Source organism: Squalius cephalus (genome assembly GCF_949319135.1).
Source record: "Squalius cephalus genome assembly, chromosome: 3".
Taxonomy (NCBI): Eukaryota; Metazoa; Chordata; class Actinopteri; order Cypriniformes; family Leuciscidae; genus Squalius; species Squalius cephalus.
Genome location: NC_137124.1, coordinates 49,263,020 through 49,285,016, shown reverse-complemented (window position 1 = coordinate 49,285,016; position 21,997 = coordinate 49,263,020). Strand labels below are relative to the sequence as shown.

Below are 21,997 nucleotides of genomic sequence, written 5' to 3'. Positions count from 1 at the left end.
TGCACATAAATGAATGCTAATGATGTATGATTATTATGAAATACTGGATTTTCATATTTTAAAATTATAACGGCTATATTAAGAAGGCTAAAGAAAATCAATCTGTACATAAAAATGCATTTAAATAAATAAATGAAGGAATGGGAAGTTATTTGACAAACTAAATAACGAGGTGGGGAAAGCAAGTTTTAATGTGGCCTCCATATAACAAGAAGTTTAATTTAAAAGAGAAAAAAAGAAAAACAGACCCTGGGCAATAGAAGTTGAAGAAACACCCCAATACAAGGTTAACTCTCCTCTGAGATAGTCACAAGAATGTTGTGAATAATGAAATGTTGGTATGTATTCATATGAAGACTTTGACTCTCATGCTGGACACTCTTTCTGCTCCACAGAAGGATCAGTTCTTTCTATATTCCCACTACATCCGAATGAGACCTGAGGCGGATGCTCTGCTCATCAGTCAGGCTGCTGACTTCTTCAGGGTGAGAAACCAACAACGATATAATATACTTTAATTGATTAATATGCCAAGACATGCAGCAGAGGTTTAGTCCAAATGGCACGTTCCACCAATATAATATAAAATAGGGCCTGAATGTTTTCTACAATACCTTGTTTTTGTGCTATGTTTTTTTTTCCTACAAAAACATGACATTTGTGCCTCTAGTGCTTTAAAAAAGTAATGGGATGCCAGTTTATGCCCTGCCCTTGTGAAACAGAAGTACACTTTATCATACGTACTTATCTCTTTATAAAAAAGAGTACTTATGGGAAAACTTACTTTAAAAAAATATATATACTAAGTGTGAACTGAATGTAATGTTTTCAGGCACTTAAATGCATGTTAATTGCAATTAAATGAAACCTTTTTATAGTTCAATTTATATTAAATGCAGTTAGCTGAACTTTAGAGTGCTTTTTGACCCACTTAAGTAGGACTTAAGCACATGTAATTTCATAATTACTTCTATTAAATTTTGAAATATTGTTAAAGCATACTGCTTAATGTACTGGGTGACTAGTCGAACATCATAAGTCTGACCTATCCATACATGGCTCAACATACTGTAGAATAGTTCATGTTGCACTACTGTCTTTGCCCACAGAGTGGCAAAAGTGTTTTTGATGTCTGTGCCATAAAAATAAAACATTGTTAAATTAATCAGCCGGATCTCTCTCTCTCTCTCTCTCTCTCTCTCTCTCTCTCTCTCTCTCTCTCTCTCTCTCTCTCTCTCTCTCTCTCTCTCTCTCTCTCTCTCTCTCTCTCTCTCTCTCTCTCTCTCTCTCCTCTCTCTCTCTCTCTCTCTCTCTCTCTCTCTCTCTCTCTCTCTCTCTCTCTCTCTCTCTCTCTCTCTCTCTCCAGTCAAAGCTGTCTTCCTCTCTTGTTCCTGCTCCTCCATTTCCTCAGTGTCTCTCCACTCCCATTCAGAGACTGGAGCAGTACTGCCAGACACTAGAGGAACTGGGCGGTCTTAATCCCACTTCAGACTCCGCCCTCTCCATCCTAAAGCACGCCCAGCGGCACGGAGCAGATCTGCGAGCCAGTGATCTCATCACGGGGTGTCCAGTAAGAGAATAACACATTCATTCATGTCTGAGTCCACAGTATGTCTTTGTGAAGTCACAGTGAGCATTTCCACTGCAGTGCTGCCTCCTGGTGGTCAAAAGAGAGCAGATTGAAGCAGTTTAAAGCACAACAGGTCACAACAACAACATAATATTATAACTTATACATGCTAACATATTAACATTTTAAAGTGCCCCTATTATGCTGTTTTAAATGTTCCTAATTTTGTTTTGGAGGTCTCCTACAACAGGTTTACATGCATCAAAGATCAAGAAACACTTTAATTTTCTCATAATATACATTGCACATCACCACATTTTTCAATGATTCTCAAAACGACTCGTCGGATGAATCAGTCTCTCTAAATCCCCCCTTTCTGAGAGCCTACTTTACTCTGATTGGCCAGATGGCCCAGTCTGTTACGATTGGTTTACCAAGTCCTCAGCGATTGTACACACTGGAAAGACAGTAAGGATTAGGGATGCTCCGATACCAGTTTTTTCAGAACCGATCCGATCCGATACCAAAAATTCTGAGTATCGACCGATACCATACCGATCCGATACCAGTGCAGTTTTTTTTTTAAATCAAGTAGAATTTCTGTAACTCTGTGTGTTGAACTGATAATCACTATTTTGTGTTAAACACAATCTACTTAATACAGACTAGACAACTTAGTTATAAAGAAAAACAAATAAAAAAATGTATGATCATAATCTATGACAAACATGCTATTATAAACTAGATTAGTGGATAATTCATCAGTAAAATTTATTCTAGAAAAATCACAAGTGTAGTAATAAATCTGGTAAAACTTTAGACATTGCAATTTGTATTGTTGTAAAATACATTCATGAAAAACAAGATCAAAAAGATTTAAAAAATGTAGGCTAGCCTACTATAAAATTAGCTGAAGCAGCAACATATGAAAGATAGGGCAGAACAAGAAAGTCTATTAATAATCTTTCATTGCGCAAAAGTATTATAATACGAAAGGCTCCAATACAGTGCGGCTCAAAGCGCTTATGCACAACCCGTGTGCAGAATGATGCGCTCGAAGCAACACGAGTCACAGCGCGCAGCGCGTCGAGTCCACATTAAACACAGTTCAAAGCACTGAGGAAATACATATTGATGCGTAGTGTATTATACACATAGACTGTAAAAAAATATGGACGTAGTGTCCGTGATGTCACCCGTAGGTTTCTGAAAAGCATTTTTGAAGCCTAAAGTGGGCGGAGCCGGCCGTCGCCATCTTGGCCTTGCGTCACTCCCGGATTACAGAAAATGGGCAGAGGCGGGGCGTGAGTGGACCTGGAGCCTGGCTATGATATCTGAAATCACCTAGCTCGACGTGATCGAGTTTTTAGTTCAGGCTGGGCATAGATATATATGCAGGCTGGGGAGGTAATTCTATAACGTTATGCAACTGACAGTAACAAGTCTGCGACTGCAGGGCCTCGCGCTAAAGTGACAGTTGATGATGTAAAGCCAATTAAAAGTTCCTATTTTTGCCCTTCGAAATATTATAATAGTTAAAAGACATGGCTACATGTGAGACTGTATCGTGATTCTGTACTATTCTGCTAGTTGAAAATGTACAATGCAGAAACTCTTAATATTATTCTGAGAGTGTGTGTGTGACAGTGATTTATGTGCATTACATGTCAGTCACTCTTTTTTTATAGTCTGGTCCGTCAGCGCGGCATCGCTCAAGTTCGTAGAGAGCTTATTCAGTCCATTTTAAATTCTGATTTTGGCCGCCTCTCAAATGGGTTAAACCATAGATACAACGTTATTGCCTATGAAGTTCAAGTAAATGCGCTAGAAAATCCGCGCTCATTCAAGGATGTGCATTTATTGCATGGACGGAGAAAGCACCGACGCCTGCATGATTTCTTCTGACGGTACATAAGCATATTATAATCTATCTGTTCCGTGAGAGCAGAACGAACGAGCCTTTATTTACGTTTTTAAATCTGAAAACTCCAAAAAGCAACGAAATTGTCAGACATCCATTAGTGCATGTTCACAGAGGAAAACTGAAATACAGCGCTGGTTGTTCTCTCGAACGATACTCGACGACAACGACGGAATCCTAAGCCGTGGGCGAAGTAACTTAATGGGTGTATTAAATTGTATGAAATAATCCAGAAAAAAGCACAAAACACGGCAGAGATGGCAAGTTCAGCAGCTAACATTTGCTGAGATGAAGTGACGGCTAGTAACAACAGACAAACGGCTAGCATTGACATCAGCGACAACCCACCTGTCACTCAAGTGGCCACACCCTTAAATGCAGAAATTTAAATATTAATCAACTAAACGGATGAGTTATAAAAAAATTCACCCCCCTCACAGTTGTCATGAAGGGCAAAATTAGCTGTATAGACCAAAGCCACATACAGACACCAGGCTGTAAACACGTTTTTTTTCTGCTGTAAAATTTGGCATTTTAACATGGGGGAGATACAGATTTGACTCACTTTTGACATCAGCCTCAAGCGGCCAGTCAACGAATTGCAGTTTAAATTACTTCCGTGTTGGTTTCAAGAGAGAGACGGGGAGGTTGCCGCTTGATTATACAGTATCTATCTTTGCAATAGTTTATTCAACCTTTTCTTTTAACAGTTTTAAATTTCAGTTACTGTACGCGTGAAGAACAGTCATAGCGCTCTACTCCATTGAGATCCAACAGACACCCGGTAGAAAGTAACATGATTAAGGTACAGCAATACAGACCAGCAAGATAAAGTAATTTTATACGAAACCATAGAACTTTATCTACAGATCAAGTACAATAATATTAACATTGAATCATCTTGTTGAGTGTTTCATCGCGTAGACTGACGTAACCGAACGCTCTGTTTGAATGCTGGAGTATGATTGACAGCTGCAGCAGAGGAAAGAGTTTACGTGAACTTGAATTTAACGACTTAAATATTAATTTCTACCTCATATTAGACTATTAAATGGCTTCTGAACACTTATAATATAGTGCACGAAAACTTTATAGTGCTTTATAATACATTTGTGCTTTTTGTGGGGCTTAACAATGACAGAATAGTAATACGCACAATATCGGATTTGGATCGGCTTTGTCTGATCGATACCCGATCCGGCCAAAATACTGAATATCGGATCGGCGCATCCCTAGTAAGGATGACGTTGATTTTCAACCCGAACCTCCATTATGAGATGTTTCAACTGTATTTCCTCACCATCAGCATCAGCATTAACAAGTGAATGTCCATCAACAAACTGGTGTGTATATTTCTAAAGTAGTAAGAACGAAAGACATGCATTAATAGACACAGTTTTAGGTAATAGTGGCCCACAGCTGCTTAGCAGAACTATTTCAGTAAGACAGTAATAACGTGAGTTCTCTCGAAGTACGCCGTGACTGACGGATAGGAATCTCGCTAGAGAGGCCAATCTACTTCGAGTGAAACTAAACGAGCCAATGCACATTGGCAATGCAATCATTTGCATCAGCTGCTCATTCACGCAGCGCGGGTATATAATGAGCAGAAGGTGCGATTGCACTTCAGTCTTTTGCTTCGGAGCCAAGCACTTCGATGCTTTCTACAACTCTTCAGAAGAAGATTGTGAAACCTGAGCGAGCTTTCTTTTTCGGACCTCTCCACACTGGTGCGGGTGACACAGCACAGCAGCGCGAGTGGTCTTTTTTCTCTCTTTCTTTCCTTTTTGTTTTTGTTGTTCTGAGCAAACAAAAGCTGTTCTAACAGCTGGTAAGTTGCACTTGAGAGCGCTCAAAGGCCGTTTTCACGGCTGGTAAGACCAGCGAGGAAAGAGACAGCACGCAGACAAGTGCACATTCATGTCTGTGTTCGCAGTGACCGCTCCCCTGCATGCTTCAGCACTAGCGAGAGCAGTCCCTAAAAGAGCTTACACTGATAGAATGCGTCTTTATAAAGATGACATTCTATCTGTGTGTTTCTGGATGCGGTCATTAGCTGGGATCACGATGGTCACGATCGCTGCCTCGTGTGTCTGGGCCTCGAACACGCTGAGGCAGCTTTCGTGCATGAGTCATGTACCCATTGTGGGAAGATGACCATCTCGAAGCTGCAGTCGAGACTCTCGTTCCTGCAAAGGGGAAGAGTCCTCGTGCCTGCGCCTCGATCTAACCCTCCTCAGAGGGTTGCTTCAGGCACTGACACGGGAGACATGAGGATCATGGTGAGTGCACTTCCTTCATGGAACCAATCCCCTAGGAACCCTCATCCCTCTCACGCTCCGCAGCCAGCAGAGCCGCCATCGGAACGCGCTGGACCATCCTTGAGGTGTGTACCAGTCGTTTCCTTCAGTGCTCCCTGCAATGAACAGATGTCGATCGCTGCATTGGAGGGTGGGTCAGACCTCTCCGCGGATGATGACTCTGCGCCACTGCCTCCTTCGGGTGGTGCCTGAGTCAGACCCGGAGATGATGGCCATGCTTTCCCGTGCCAACAGGATTGGGCTCGTGTGGAACCCTCCACCATGTCCCAAGCCTTCGAGGCTGGATGATTGGTTTCTCGGGGTGGCGCACGCTGTTTCTTAGCAACCCACCCCAGTGCCTTTCTTCCTGGAGGTGCACGAGGAGCTCACAGGGACGTGGACGGCACCTTTTACTGCCAGAAACCGTCCCAGTGGCTCCTCCTCCCTCACCACCCTTGATGGCAGGGCGGCTAAGGGATATGTGCGTATCCTGCCACTGGAGCGGGCTGTTGCTATGCAGCTGTCCCCTAACTCCACCTGGCGCAGAAAACCGTGTCCCCCTGTAAGTACTGTAAGTACTCGTCGGATTTAACCGGCAAGGCTTACAAGACCTGTGGGGAAGCCGCCTCTGCCATGCACGCCATGGCGTTGCTGCAAGTCCATCAGGTCAAGGCACTGAAGGAACTGCACGAGAGTGGTCACAACCCACAAGTTCTCCAGGAACTTTGTTCCTTGCACAGCACACTCAGACTCCGCTATGGGCTGCCTCCCAGAGAGAGCCTCCCAAGCCTAGCCCGTGTTCCACTTCACTGCCCCACTCCGGGTACGCCTACGGTCCCTTTGGTCCTGCTTGTACAGTCTCTGCCAGCCTGGTTAGCGCTCCCCAGTCCACCTCGCTGGCTCATTCAGACGCGAAGGACGTGATAGAGCCGGTCCCTCCAGCCGATATGAGGTCAGGGCACTACAGTCCCTACTTCACTGTACCCAAGAAAGGTGGTGGGTTACGACCGATCTTGACCCCGAAGATGTTCGATAGGGTCCGTGCTTTCCTTCTTGCAGCAAGGGTTGGAGCAAAGGCTGTCTCCCTCCACCCTCAAAGTACATGTTGCCGCTATTTCAGCATATCATGACCACATAGATGGCAAATCAGTTAGAAAGCACAACCTGGTCATCGGGTTCCTTAGTGGGGGCGAGACGGTTAAACCCTCCTCGTCCCCCCTCCATACCCTCTTGGGACCTTTCCCTGGTTCTTCAAGCACTTCAGGATGCTCCCTTTGAGCCTTTGTAGTCAGCAGACTTAAAGCTTCTCTCCTTGAAGACTTTGCTGCTGATTGCACTGGCCTCTTTCATGAGGGTAGGGGACCTGCAAGCAATTTCGGTCGACGAATCGTGCCTAGAGTTTGGGCGGGGTGACAACCATGTTGTACTGAGACCCCGGCCTGGCTATGTGCCCAAGGTTCCTACCACTCCATTCAGAGACCAGGTAGTGAACCTGCAAGCGCTGCCCCTGGAGGAGGCAGACCCAGCCCTGGCTTTGCTCTGTCCCGTTCGCACCCTGCGTCTGTACGTAGACAGAACTCAAAGTCTCAGGACCTCAGACCAGCTCTTTTTCTGTTACCGAGGACAGCAGAAGGGAAAGGCTGTCTCCAAGCAGAGGATGGCCCACTGGATAGTGGATGCCATCGCCTTGGCTTACCAAGCACAAGGCGTGCCCTGCCCACTCAGGTTGCATGCTCACTCCACGAGAGGCGTTGCATCCTCCTGGGCGCTGGCACGTGGCTTCTTGCTTACAGATATCTGTAGAGCTGCGGGCTGGGCGACACCTAACACGTTCGCTAGATTTTATAGCCTACGTGTAGAGCCGGTCTCCTCCCGTGTTCTCACCCTAAACAGGTAGAAGCACTGAGAGGCCCGGCTCTGTCGGCTTGCTGCACCCTACTATGCTCCTTATTTCTCCAGAGTGAAAAACCTGTGAGTCCTCCAACACCCTCGGCTCAGACATGGCGGAGCGTCCGGTACCAGGCCTTTATCCGTTGAATCCTTGAGAACCGGGTTTAGGCTGGGTTCCATATGTGTGACCCTACGGGGATCCCATATGTGTATCCTTCCACGGCTGCTCCTAATCGAAGCCTGTGTCTTTCCCTTGGGCTAAGTCACCCAATATTCATATGCAGTACAACCTTCGGGCTAGTCCATATGTATTTTTCCACATAACTCCTTCGAAGAATGTGGCTTCCGCAGAGTTCCCCTTCCCATAGAAAGGGCACGCTTCCCCAGTGTTATCCAATAATCTCACTGTATGGGTTATCACTGAACAACAGTGACAGAGACACTGAGTAATCCCTCTCCTATCATCCTTCCAGGCAAGAAGGGGTAGAGGCTTACACCGCTGTGGTAGAGATTCCTATCCGTCGGTCACGACATACGTCGAGAGTGACTGACTGATAAGGGAATGTCTTGATTACATATGGTAACCCTCGTTCCCTGAAGGAGGGAACGGAGACGTACGTCCCGTCGCCACATCTGCTGCTGCCCGCCGGGGTGGCCAGCTTATCAGGCTTGGCTCCTAAGCAAAAAACTGAAGTGCAATCGCACCTCTGCTCATTATATACCCGCGCTGTGTGGCTGAACAGCTGATGCAAATGATTGCACGCCAATGTGCATTGGCTCGTTTAGTTTCACTCAAAGTAGATTGGCCTCTCTAGCGAGATTCCTATCCGTCGGTCAAGACGTACGTCTCCGTTTCCTCCTTCAGGGAACGAGGGTTACCATATGTAACCGAGACGTTAGCCGGAAACTTATAAAATATAAAACACAAAACTACATATTTTGAACAACCGGTAGAAAATATATACATCAATAATTATTCATACTTACAGGTTGTGATTCTGAGGAGCAAGCTGTTCCAAATATACTGAGTACTGACCAATCTTTCAAGAGAAAGCATTTTGTGAATCCTTTGTTGAACTTTGAGATTTGTGAAACAGTTGTCAGTAAAATTACGTGTTTAAGAGCAGGTCAAGTTGTTCGCGGGCAGACAATGTACAACATAGGCAGGCATTATGCAAATGTTTTGTGTAGTGATGTAGAACCGTAGCGCAGTGGGATTCGACAGACGACTTGTTTAAGTGGTTCAGAGTTGATTAATTCTTTTGGGAGACAATAACTTTATTTATCGTGCACTTTCGACCACAATTTTTTTTTTAAATGACTTACTTGAAAAAAAAAAAAAAAAAAAATTGAATGACTGATTCGTGGTCAGTAGACGAGGTGCAGACGTTCCTCTCGTTGGTAGCCGAGGCGCGTTTCCAGTGAGAGCTGGATGGGGCGACCAGGAATGAAAAAGTTTTTCAGCATCTATAACGATCACTCTATAATCCCAGACACTTTGAAGCAATACTAAACTGCAGTGAAAAAGTGTAACGACAAACTGATAGGAAACAAGTGCGAGTGCACAATATTTTTATTGCGTAATAAACACTCAAGGTTAATGACAGATAACGTATTCTTCTTGACGCGATCATCAGGAACACAGCAAACAGGAGATCGCCAGGAACACAGCAAACAGGAGAGCGTGACACAGGGGCTGAGACAGGCGATCCTCAGTGAGGGTGCTGGTGAAGAATCCGTGGTGAGATCGGCGGTGAAGAATCCGTGGTGAGATCGGCGGTGAATAATCCAGTCCAGTACAGTGCAGTGCAGGCAAAACACGAGGGAACAAACAGGAGCAGGCACGCAGACGGGGATTCATCAAACAACGATCTGACAAACATGAGACGAAAGACAGGGCATTAAATAGGCTGTGATAATTACAATCAGCTGTCGCTGATCAGGATGATAGGGAGATCAGTGACAACGCCCACATGAAACAATGAATGAACTGAGACACACCCACACACTCACACACACACGTAAACACACAGACTAGAATGAGACAGCGGATCTACCAACCGTGACAAAAAGCAAATCGCGCCAACCTGTGCTGAGCCGAGTCATACCATGCAGTGGAAAAGCGCCAATAGTTAATGTTTACATTCACAAACAGCTATATTACACACTGCAATAAAGGTAATATTCGAAAAACCGTAATGGGGCACTTAAACATCAGAACTGCTGGTCTGAAATTATGGAAATTACAGTATCTTCAACACTTTTACAATTGCCACAGCAATGTTGATTTGGACCTCACTAACTGTCGTTGTATGGACAAAATCAATTGGAACATTCTTCAAAATGTCTTATTCTTCAAAATATAGTGCTTTTCTATATATATATTTTCTATATTTCACATCTCTCTCTCTCTCTCTCTCTCTCTCTCTCTCTCTCTCTATATATATATATATATATATATTTTTTTATATATATATATATTTTTTTTCTCATTTTATATATATATATATATATTAGTGCTGTCAAACGATTAAAATATTTAATCGCAATTAATCGCATTAATGCCATAGTTAACTCGCAGTTAATCGCACATTTATATCTATTCTAAATGTCCCTTGATTTCTTTTTGTCCCATTATTTTTTTCTCATTTTAATGCTCTTATCAACATGGAAAAGTGGATCGGCTTGCTTTGTGCAAATGTTTGAATGTATTGAAAACAACATTGGCATATACCTACTGTAGTGTTCAATTTCACACTCGGAGCAAATAATCGCAGCAGAGAACTAGCATTTGCGTCAAGTGGTATTTCAGACTGGACGTGCTGCGATGTTCACACCGACAAAACACACCATAGTTCAATTTGGTCTTGTCAATGGAACAATTTGGCAACTTTTTAAAAGTAAACTTTCCATTCAGAATCTTATTGGCATCCATTTCGGCGTTTCGCGCTCGCCATCCACTCAAAATGTAGTGTTAAGGGGGTCGCACACTGGACAAGAAGCGCAGCGTCGCATTGCGTTGCGTCTAGGACAACTCGAAGTATCGCACACCGGACTCGCACTTTCTCAGTTTATGGCCAGCAATATTGTTATGTTTAAGGACATCATGGAATTAAGATAATGTCTGTACTATGTTATGATTGTACTGTACAATTAAATACAATCGTTGCTAAGTCTGCAGTATGAACACTTTACCTCAGAGCGTCCGTTAACTGAATGAATTGAGAATATCTCCTGAAAATCCGATAACATCAACAGTTTTCATCCACGCAGCTGATTGTAAATGGCGCTCTGTGGCGCGGCAGGACAGACGCCGAATGGCGCCGCCGTTGTGTGTACACTGATAGAGAATAATGTGTTCGAATTTTAAAGACGTGGCGGTGCGCTTCTCGTCCAGTGTGCGACCCCCTTTAGCCTACTACTCTTTGGCCAGCTCGCAAGCCCAAACAAGTGTGTGCGGCGTGCCTGTTGTTTTGTTTCCGGTCTAACTAGATCCGGTGTGGTGTTGTAGTTTTTCTAACGTTACTTGTTGTTGCAACAGCATGTGAAAAACACGACAAAGTTTGCTAGGCCAGAAAGAACGTTAATCTCGCGATAAAAAAATTGACGTCATTAAAATGGGTTTGCGTTAACCCTGTTAATAACGCGTTTAACTGACAGCACTAATATATATGTGTGTGTATATATATATATATATATATATATATATATATATATATATATAAGCTTCAAGATATTAATAAAAACTATGATAACACTGTTCCATGTAGCTCAAATTGCTGCCAACAACACCAAGATAACAGATTTTTGATTTCCAACACATATTCTGGCAAGGATTTATACCTTGAAAGCACTGAAAATGGCTTTGGATAAAAGCGTCTGCCAAATGCACACATAACAGTGTGATGAATAACATCTGCTTTAATAATGTGCAACACGTACATATCTGTTAGATCTCAACATATCTGTTAGATCTCAAATCTAAGGGTTTCATGACCCTTTTCATGAACTCTGTCCCCGCCATTAACAGAAATGACCGTCATTTATGAGACTATGCTTCCCCGCCATTGACAGAAATTTCCGGCTTTCCATGTTTTCATTGTTATATAGTAGGGGGCACTATTAGGTATCTTCTGAAAGAGTACAGAATCTCCTGATCAAAATTCATGTGACACTGAAGACTGAAGTAATGGCTGCTGAAAATTCAGCTTTGCGTCACAGGAATAAATTACATTTTAAAATATATTACAGCATAACCCAGTTAATTTAAATTGTAATAATATTTCACAGTATTACTGTTTTTACTGTATTTTTTAATCAATGCAGCCTTGGTGAGATTAAGAGACTACTTTCAAAAACATTAAAAAACCTTAATGTTCCCAAACTTTTAGTGTATATGAAGAGTTTGGTTCCAAAACGCAATAAATCCATTTGGATTAATTTGAGTAAAAATGTGTTTTCTTTACCAAGAAAGTGGCAAGATGAAAACCACTATTTTCTGTTTCAAACTTTCACATAGCACTTTTAGGTTATAATAACATAAAAAAAATTCAAATCCAAATTTGGATTTTCAAAGATTTATTATAAAAAATTATTATTTTTTCCCCAAAATGCAATAAATCCATGACAATGTTTTTTTTCAAAATGCAATTAATCCATTGAATCAATATAAAATGTATTTTTCATTTTTAAACTGTTGAAAATACACAACAAAGTAAGTTTATTAGTATATTAGTTTATTAGTATAAAATACATACTTTGTCATATTAAGAACACTGTAGAGAAGATTCACATATTATAGTATCAATTTTATATCACTTTTAGGCCTCAAATATTTTTTTAAAGATTTTATTCAACCCATAACCCTGTTGAGCAAGGTCACCACAAGCTATTGATAGGTAAAGGAATATCTATCAGTAGCGCACAGTAACCTTGCTCAGCAGGGCTATGGGTTGAGTAATGCCAGAGTTATGCTTCAGGTTTTAAACAATGAATAAAAATCACTGAATTTGTTGTCTTGTGCATACTATAAATCCCTTACATTAATATACTATCTGTTTAAAACTGTTCAAAATAGAACTGTAAAGAAGATTGAAAACTGATTTGCACATGACACCTCTTGTATTGGACTACAGAAAATGACATTCATATTTAAGACATATTTGTTGTATTGAATTGATTGTCTTGTGCATACTACAAATCCATTGCACTAATATAACAATATTCTTTGTAAAAACATTCAACAACTTATCATTCATTAAGAAATCAGTGAATGGTCACTCTCAAAAGGCTGACACAATGGGCAGCTACTCTTCATGACTGTCACAGTCAACATCGTTCGTCTGTGACTGAGAGAGTGCATTATCATAGAAGGCACATCGGCACTCACACCAATTTCAGAGAGCAAGTTCAGCACATCCTTCCTTTTTGCTTCTTCACTGTGCTTTCATTGGGAAGTTGACTTGGCTTGAAGTTTGCCCACTTTTTTTCCTCTCTTGCGTCGTGTGAGAACAAGCAACAGCTGGCATTTTTCCTCCTCTCGAGTGCCTCATCTTCTTAATCTCCTCACGTAAATGATTTGATTTCGATGCCTTACGTTTCTTATCCACCACAGAAACAAACCACATGTTCATCAATGCCGTCAAAATTATTCATTTTTTGTTTGTTTGTTGATCGAAAAGTACAAAGTAGATAAGAAAAAAAAAAGAATAAGAGAAGGGAGACTGTCGTTTGTGACGTTTGTCACGATTTGGAAAGAAAGGGAGAAAACATGACAGAATAACACGGCGGATATCACATTTTACGTAAAATTAAAAATTGACTTTTCAATACCGACCAGATACAATACTGATTTTTGCAGGAACTAATTTTTTTTTTAAAATGACGTTTATCGCGTTTTGGAACCAAACTCTCCATATATAACTTCAATATTGATGCATCCTCCATAGCATTCATATCATATCAAATCGCACAACAACAAGAAGATGATGCTCTGCTGTGCTTATAAATCATACCAAGTGATATTTTTTGAAAATGTAAAAATGAAGCAAGTTTTCTGTGATGTTTATGGTTAGGGGATAGAATATACAGTTTGTACAGTATAAAAATCATTACATCTATGGAATGTCCCCATAAAACATGAAAACCCAATGCGTGTGTGTTTCAGATACCCGTGGCGGAGCGTGGAGAGCTGGTGCGTCAGGGTGAGCTGTGTGTGTGCGGTGGAGGCAGACGGAAAAAGACGGGAATCAGAAACGTCTTCCTCTATCAGAACTACGTCATCTTCACCAAACACAAAACACCCAACCCGGGATGCAGTGTGTACAGTTTCAAACACAGCATTAAGGTACACACACACACAGGCTGTGGGGGGAGGGGGTGGGGGGTGGGGGGGTACTCATGTACGGTAACACTTTATAATAACGTTCAGTTGTAAGTCATTTATAAGTGGTTAGTTAATGATGAACTAATAATTTACAAAACATTCATAAATGATTAGCAAGTGATATACTAACATTTTATTTATGTTTTGTAAATTCCGTTACAAGTCATTTACAAGTAATTACTAAATGATTAACTAATCATTAACGAAACATGACTATGCATTCATAAATTATTAATAAGTGATATGTTCATTATTTTATGTATGTTTTGTAGATTCAGTTATAAGTCATTTACAATTGATTAGTTAATGATTGACTAATCATTTACAAAACATGACTATACATTTCATAAATGTTAAAAAAATTGTTACATTTTTTTGTATGTTTTGCTCACATCAGGTCCACAGTGGTTAAAGACTTCATGTGTGTCAGAGAAGACAGCTGTCTATACCCTCACCAGTCAGCATTGTAGTACACACTACACACTACACTACACACTACAGAAAACAGCTGTCTATACCCTCACCAGTCAGCACTTACACTGCAGTACACACTACACTACACTACACACTACACTACAGTGTTCAACACCCGTTATAGATGATGTGTAAACGCATGAATAAATCATTTACAACACTTTCTGCATCCCCTAATCTAAAGTGTAAACTATTTATCACTTGTAATTGTGTTACACATCATTCGTAGATACGATTTCGTTGATCTTATGCCTTACTGATTCTTGAAGTGGTAATCTACGAATGATGTGTAACATATTTACAAGTGATGAATAGTTTACACTTTAGATTAGGGGATGCAGAAAGTGTTGTAAATGATTTATTCATGCGTTTACACATCATTGCGTTGAACACTGTTACTTACCTGTTACGAGTGATCTGTAGGTGTATACAAGGCATTTACAACACTTTCTGCACCCTCTAATTGCTACATACATACATACATACAAAAGAATAAATAAATAAATAACATCATTTATTAAACATTTATGAAACACATAGTCATGTTTTGTAAATAATTAGTTAATCATTTACTAATCACTTGTAAATGACTTGTAACAGAATTTACAAAACATCCATAAAATGTTAGTATAACACTTGCTAATCATTTATGAATGTTTTGTAAACGATTAGTTCATCATTAACTAACCACTTATAAATGACTTACAACTGAACGTTATTATAAAGTGTTACCGAAATGACACAGAAAGATGTACTTAAGTCCTACTTAAGTGGATCAAAAGGCAATCTAGAGTTCAGCTAATTGCATTTAACATGCAATTAAGTCTCCGAAAACATTACATTAATTTAACACTTAAAGGGTTAGTTCACCCCAAAATTAAAATTAGCCCATGATTTACTCACCCTGAAGCCATCCTTGGTGTATATGACATTCTTCTTTCAGACGAATACAATCAGAGTTATATTAAAAAAAATGTCTTGGTTCTTCCAAGCTTTACAATAGGAGTGAATGGCTGGAGAAAATTTGAAGCCCAAGTGCATCCATCCATGATAAATATACTCCACACGGCTACGGTGGGTTAATAAAGGCCTTTTTAAGCGAAGCCATGGGTTTTTGTAAGAAAAATACCCATATTTATAATTTAAAATCTAAAATAACTAGCTTCTGCCAGATGACTGTACGCACACTACGCAAGTCGTCTTGCGCCAAAAGAGTAACCCGTGGCGCATGTATGACGTAGGATGTAGGAGTATCGTAAGCTTAGAAGCCTCTTGCGGTTTAAACAAATAGGGCTGTGCAACAAACTGAAGCTATTATATAGAAATCCTCTGACATTTCTCTTCAAAATAGCTAATTCGCAACCAGTGTTTTGTTTTGCTCTTTCCTCTGAGCTTCCGCGTTCGTCATTTGGCTTTGCGTTGTGTCAGGGGTTAGTCTTCCACCGTAAATCGATGCGTACGGCCGTCTGTTGGAAGCTAGTGATTATAGTTTGTAAACTTTTAAATATGGGTATTTTCCTTACACAAACGATTGGCTTCACTTCAGAAGGCCTTTATTACCCTCTGGAGCCATATGGATTACTTTTATAATGGATGGATGAACTTTTTTGGTCTTCAAAGTTTCTCCAGCCATTTATTATAAATATACTCCATTTATTTTTTATATAACTCCTAGTGATGGGTCGGTCATGAACCATTCGTTCATTTTGAATGAATCTTTAATATGACTCGGGACTACCGAGTTGTCTCAGAGAGTGATTCGTTCATTTTGTCTTGACCGCGCTTGCGCAACATCCTATGGGTTCTGTACTGGAAACAGAAATGATTAGTTCATCTCTCGAGTCTTCAGGTTCGGGTCCAAGTCTTTTGTTCTTCCCGTCAGTCCCACAGGCTATGCTGCCAGTACCGGAAAGAGAAATGATTACAGTAGTTCACCTCTTGAGTCTTCAGGTCTGATTCTTCTGAGTCTTTTGTTCTTTTGTCATGTGATGAACGAATGACTCGAACCCGAAGACTCAAAAGATGAATTAATCAATTATTTATCCGGTATCGACTGCATAGCTCAGCCTATATGGGGCTGTCACGTGATGAATGAATGACTCGAACCCGAAGTCGATAGACTCGAAACTTGAACTAATCAATTCTGTATCCGGTACTACAGACTGCATAGCTCAGTTTATGAGGATGTCACAGAATGAACGAACGTTCTTAGATCGGGAGGTGAGGTAAACTAACAGACTGCCTGAAGACCAAGATAAATAAATAAATTGTTTTTGTTTCTCATAATTTGGCCTTTTCCTTGCATTGCAATTTTTTTTCTTATTCTAAATGTGATCAACATTTGATGTGTTTGGTGAATTTGGCTAACACATAACATTTTAAATACATTCTGCTGAAATTAACGAAATGACTCGAAAAAAGTCATTCATTTTGATGAACGAGATTCAAAGATCCAAGTCAGTAAAATTATCCGAACTTCCCACTACTAATAACTCCGACTGTATTCGTCTGAAAGAAGAATGTCATATACACCTTGGATGGCTTCATGGTGAGTAAATCATTGGCTAATTTTCATTTTTGGGTGAACTATCCCTTTATGGATATTCTTTTAAAGTATATTAGCATATTGGCATCTTTTTTAGTGTGTACAAATATTCCTAAAGTTGGTAGTCTGATCAGTAAAACTCACTTCTTATATACTTCTTATACTTATATTAATGACCTGATATTTCTTCAGGTCATTGCACATACACACACATTTGATCTTAGAACGTCACACTAACTGTGTTTCCTCAGACGGGTGAGATGGGCCTCACTCAGAGCGTCGGGGATGACGGACTGAGGTTTGAAGTGTGGGTGAGACAGGTGTCTCGCACCAGGGACTGTCTCACTCTCCAGGCTGCCAGCGTGCAGGAAAGAGGAACCTGGACTCACGATATCGCACAGCTGCTCTGGACTCATGCCATCCATAACACAGGTCAGGAACTAACCTTTGACCTCTCACCTTTACATCATCAGTCTCCTCTCATCTCTGATGTCTTTTACGTATTACTCTGTTTCTTTTCCTGTTGATCATTTTCTTTTGATGCAGTATTGAATAAAATATTACTATATTTATGGTTGACATTTTGCAACATTCCCCTTATGAAAAAGAGTACACTTTAAAATACATTTAAAAAGATTACTTATTACAGAAATAATATACTTTCAAAGAATATACTTAAGTGTCAACTGAATGTAATGTTTTGAGACATGCAATTCAATTAAATGTTTTATATATAGTTAAAATTTATATTAAATACAATTAGCTGAACTTTAGAGTGTTGTTTGACCCACTTAAGTAGGACTTAAGTACATCTTTATATTTCATTTCATAATTATGATATTTAAATATGGTTAAATACTGTCTAATGTACTGACAAGCACTTATGGTAAACTAAAATATACTTTAATGTCATGTGTATTGAAACTTGTATGGCAAGTATTTTAATATTTAATCATGTATCTTAATCATGCATTTGTAATGTAATATTGAATATTATAATCAATATTTGTCTGTAGTCTGTTAGTCAACACATCAAAAAAGTGAACTTCTTTAAATACTTCTTTAATAAATTTTATTAAATCATAATGATTTAAAATGTTAGAAATTAACTTTAGTTTGAAATAATTACAAAGTGCACTTTTTAAAAGTGCTGTTCAGTGATCGTGTCTCTTCAGAAAATTTGGACTAAACCACTCAATTCATATGGATTAGTTTTACGATCTCTTTATTAACTTTTGAAGCGTCAAAGTGGTAGTTGCCTAGCTATCAGTGGAAGGACAAATCTCTCAGATTTAATTAAAAATATCTTCCATTTGTGTTCCGAAGATGTACGAAAATCTTATGAGTTTGGAACAACATTAGGGTGAGTAAATGATGACAGATTTTTATTTTTATTTTTGGGTGAACTAACCCTTTAACTAACGTTAACAAAGCATAATTAGTTATTATACGGCTCTGTGGAATACTTGATTCTGATTGGTCAATCGCACCATCCTGTGGTGTGTTATTCCCCGATAACAGCTGATTAAAAACTGATAACAAGTTAGTTATCAGTTTTGTTTTGCATTTGGTGAGCTAATGAAATATTTAAACTCAAATAAATATTTTGTGTACAGTTATTTAATTATGTCATCCGGTATCGCAGACTCGCTCTCTTGTTTAATACATATGCTGCTGCTGCCATTTTGCAACGATTGTTTTGTAAACTGTAATGGATTATAAGATAACAAAAAGGTAAGATTTTAAATCATCTCACATCAGTATTTGAGTTAAATAGTTTGAACTTGCCGATTGTTAGCAACTGCTTTCTTCGCGGAAGCTTTGCGTCTAATAAAATATTTCAACTCAAGTCAGTGTTCAGTGTCTAATTATTTACTTATGTGGCAAGTAGCCATTTAATAGGCAGGATAATGTACATCCAACCGTTTGTTATCGCAGAATAAACTCCTTCAGTGTGATGCAATGATCACCTGATCACCCTGTCAGGGTTTATTCTGCGATAACAAACAGCTGGATGTGAATTAACTAACGTTAACCTAATGGGACCTTATTGTAAAGTGTAACCTATTGTTCTTTATAGTTCTTTTGCACTGTAATCTGTTTAAAACATTTGTTTGCTTTAAAAAAAATGTGTGTATTTGTGTACATTTTTTTATTTATTTAAATGTTCAGAGTTCTTTTTGTTAAACCTGTTAGGAGGGCAACACTTTTGAACTTTAATTAATTTGAACTTAATTCAATACCTTGAAAATAGCTTCAGCAATTATCATTAAATGAAAATTTGATACGTCATATAAGCCCGTCTAAATCGGTCCAATGGTGGTTTCCGATAGAACGGATGAAGGTCTACTGTCTTTCCGCGTGGCAAAGTAATTCAGTTCCTATTAAGGCGAGACACGGCAGGCAAAAACATCGTTTTTTTTTTCACTGGTCAATTTTGAGATTTGCGGATATTTGTCTTCAATAACATGTCTTCTTTCAGACTTGTGGTGAAAAAAAGTCCGAAATACACATTTAGGTGTTTATTTTACTACACTTTGTCTGTTTGCGTCTGTAGATTTCTCATAAATTCAACAAAAGTTGGCATTGTAAATCCTCCCGCTGTGACATCACACACACCATTAGAAAGCTCTCTCTCTCCTGTACAATGCTGTCGGATCCAAATATGGTCATTTCCTTTTTATCAGCAACCAATCGTGAAAGTAAAAGGGGGGATTTAACTCTAAATGCACAATCTCATTGGCTGATATAAATCTTTAAAGCCTGTTTTCTCAAAATGAGTTTTCTCTCATACTCCAAGTCCGAAATCTCTACTTCAGTAGCACTTATATACACCAAACTTTCCAGTCTTGTACATAGTTATATTATGAAGACATTTACAGAGGGATTTGTAAATATATTATTCCTAGCTTGATTTATATAACATTTTATTCCAAGAAACATGGTGAAAATAATTTTTTAAGGCTATTGACAGTATATTCTGATTTACAGGATAACAAAAGTAGATATCCATAAATCCCTCTGTATTTTTTTCCCATCTACTATGTGAACACAATGAAAAATTAATTTTGAACCTGGCTTTATCCAATACTCAGATTTCGTTTTTTTAAATATATGCAAATTAGTGCATATTTAATTAGATAATGCCTAATTTGCATATTTAAACATTAAATTACAGAAAACTTGTAATACATTTTTTTTTCTCATCTTAATGTAGGTAATCAACTGGGAAAGTTTCATGGTGATATCTGCTAGTTAAAAGTTTTACCCTATTCACCTATAGTGTCTCGCCTTAAACTTTTATCTGACTCCATTATATCACGACCTCAAATTTAGGTTAGAATGCCAATTGTTTATTTGTCATTTATATAATAGTTTAGCAGCACATTTGATTATTCTTTTCAAGTCTTTACTTATATTTTACCCGTTCATATTAGGAATCTGTGTCGCTATGAGGTCCTCACGCCTTCTGTTTAACGTGGGTCTCACGATCACAAAGTCAGTTTTCGGTCACTTAACAGAGGTAATTGCTATATACCTGAGCTTGTCGCATTCACGCTTACACAATCAAAGATACTTTTGTACAACCCCCGTGGTTTAAGTATACACTTGAATTTAAAATAACTTCAGGCAGAGGTATGGCCACTACTACAAATATAAGTCGACCAATATTACTTTTCTTATAATAGCTTTGGATTGGCCATGCCGTGGTTTCCCACGTACACTTATCTAAAGTAACATTAAATTAAAACAGAGGTAAGACACACCCAAATTTAGGTTGGTCAAGCAGCATTTTGCTGTCCTAAACGGAAATTCACTTCTTGTCTTTACAAGACCACGTACACTTGAATTAGTGCCAAATATTAGTCGTGACTAATCTGACGCAGATTTTGCGGTAACATACGAATCCGTTTAATCTACTTGGGAAAACAATTTCAGAGTAAGACAGAATAAAATCAAATGTTTACAATTTTATTATGTCAGGTAAATGTATCATGCCAATTTCATAATCAGTTCAAATATAGTAAATACAAAACATCAAATGCTCTGGAATAAAGAGAAAAGATGTGTGTCTTGCCCACACTCCACATCACGGGCTAATTTGAGCTACAAATCACCCTGAGCCTCTCGCTGCATTTCTTTAAGTACTCAGACAGAGACAGAAACTTATTTAACATGGAAACATATGCTAACAATGGGAATTTGCATTCAGAGTTTACACCTTTTGGGAGCAGGATGCCATTTGCCTGGAAGACACATCCTCCTCTGTGTGCAAGTCATCTCAACTCTTAACAACTTTATTACCTTTTGGTTTACTAATGAGACCTTTGTACCAGTCGCACTGAGACATTTCGAATGATACCAAACATGTATAATACTGTATGATAATTATTCACATTAAACCATATAAGTTTTTGGGTGAATATCTAGTGATCTCAGCATGAGAGAGACAACATGGGGGAGGTGATTGACTTGGGGATGCTAGTTTCTCAAGAGAGAGTCAGATGTTAATTTCGAGAAAGGTCCTTTGTCTTCTCGGGGAGTGGTCGTTCCTCAACCAAACTGCCCGGCATTTTCTAATTTCTCAATTCTTACAGTTTACTTGCATATTCAGAGATGACGATTGAGACCAAATTAAATCACCACACTAGCCTGGTGTTTGTCAAAAAACAAAGTTATTAAAAAGTTATTTATAAAAGTTATTCTGCCAAAAAAAATTCTCTGCGGTGGTGAGAGAAAAACACTGACATTTGCGTTCAGACTGGACCACTACCTCCTGTGAATTCTAAAATTACCAAACGTCACCATGTAAAATGTCAGAATAGGTCTTATGATGCTTGCAGGTGATGTCTTAGTAGGCAGCGTACAAGGATTTTGAACAGTTTTTGATTTATTTTTACTTTAGCTTTAG

General features: G+C 39.3%; 1 protein-coding gene and 1 long non-coding RNA gene across 2 annotated transcripts in view; one reads left to right on the top strand and one right to left on the bottom strand.

The window, feature by feature from the left end:
- The window catches only part of LOC307155625, an 821,100-nt gene that overhangs the window by 245,670 nt on the left and 553,433 nt on the right, over nt 1-21,997 (bottom strand). The window lies entirely within an intron of this gene.
- Nucleotides 1-21,997, top strand: part of arhgef40 (Rho guanine nucleotide exchange factor (GEF) 40) — a 58,031-nt gene that overhangs the window by 31,421 nt on the left and 4,613 nt on the right. The window contains 4 exon segments of the mRNA XM_079867570.1: nt 396-485; nt 1,367-1,570; nt 13,848-14,027; nt 17,337-17,517. Of these exon segments, the coding sequence (XP_079723696.1) occupies nt 396-485; nt 1,367-1,570; nt 13,848-14,027; nt 17,337-17,517 (655 nt within the window).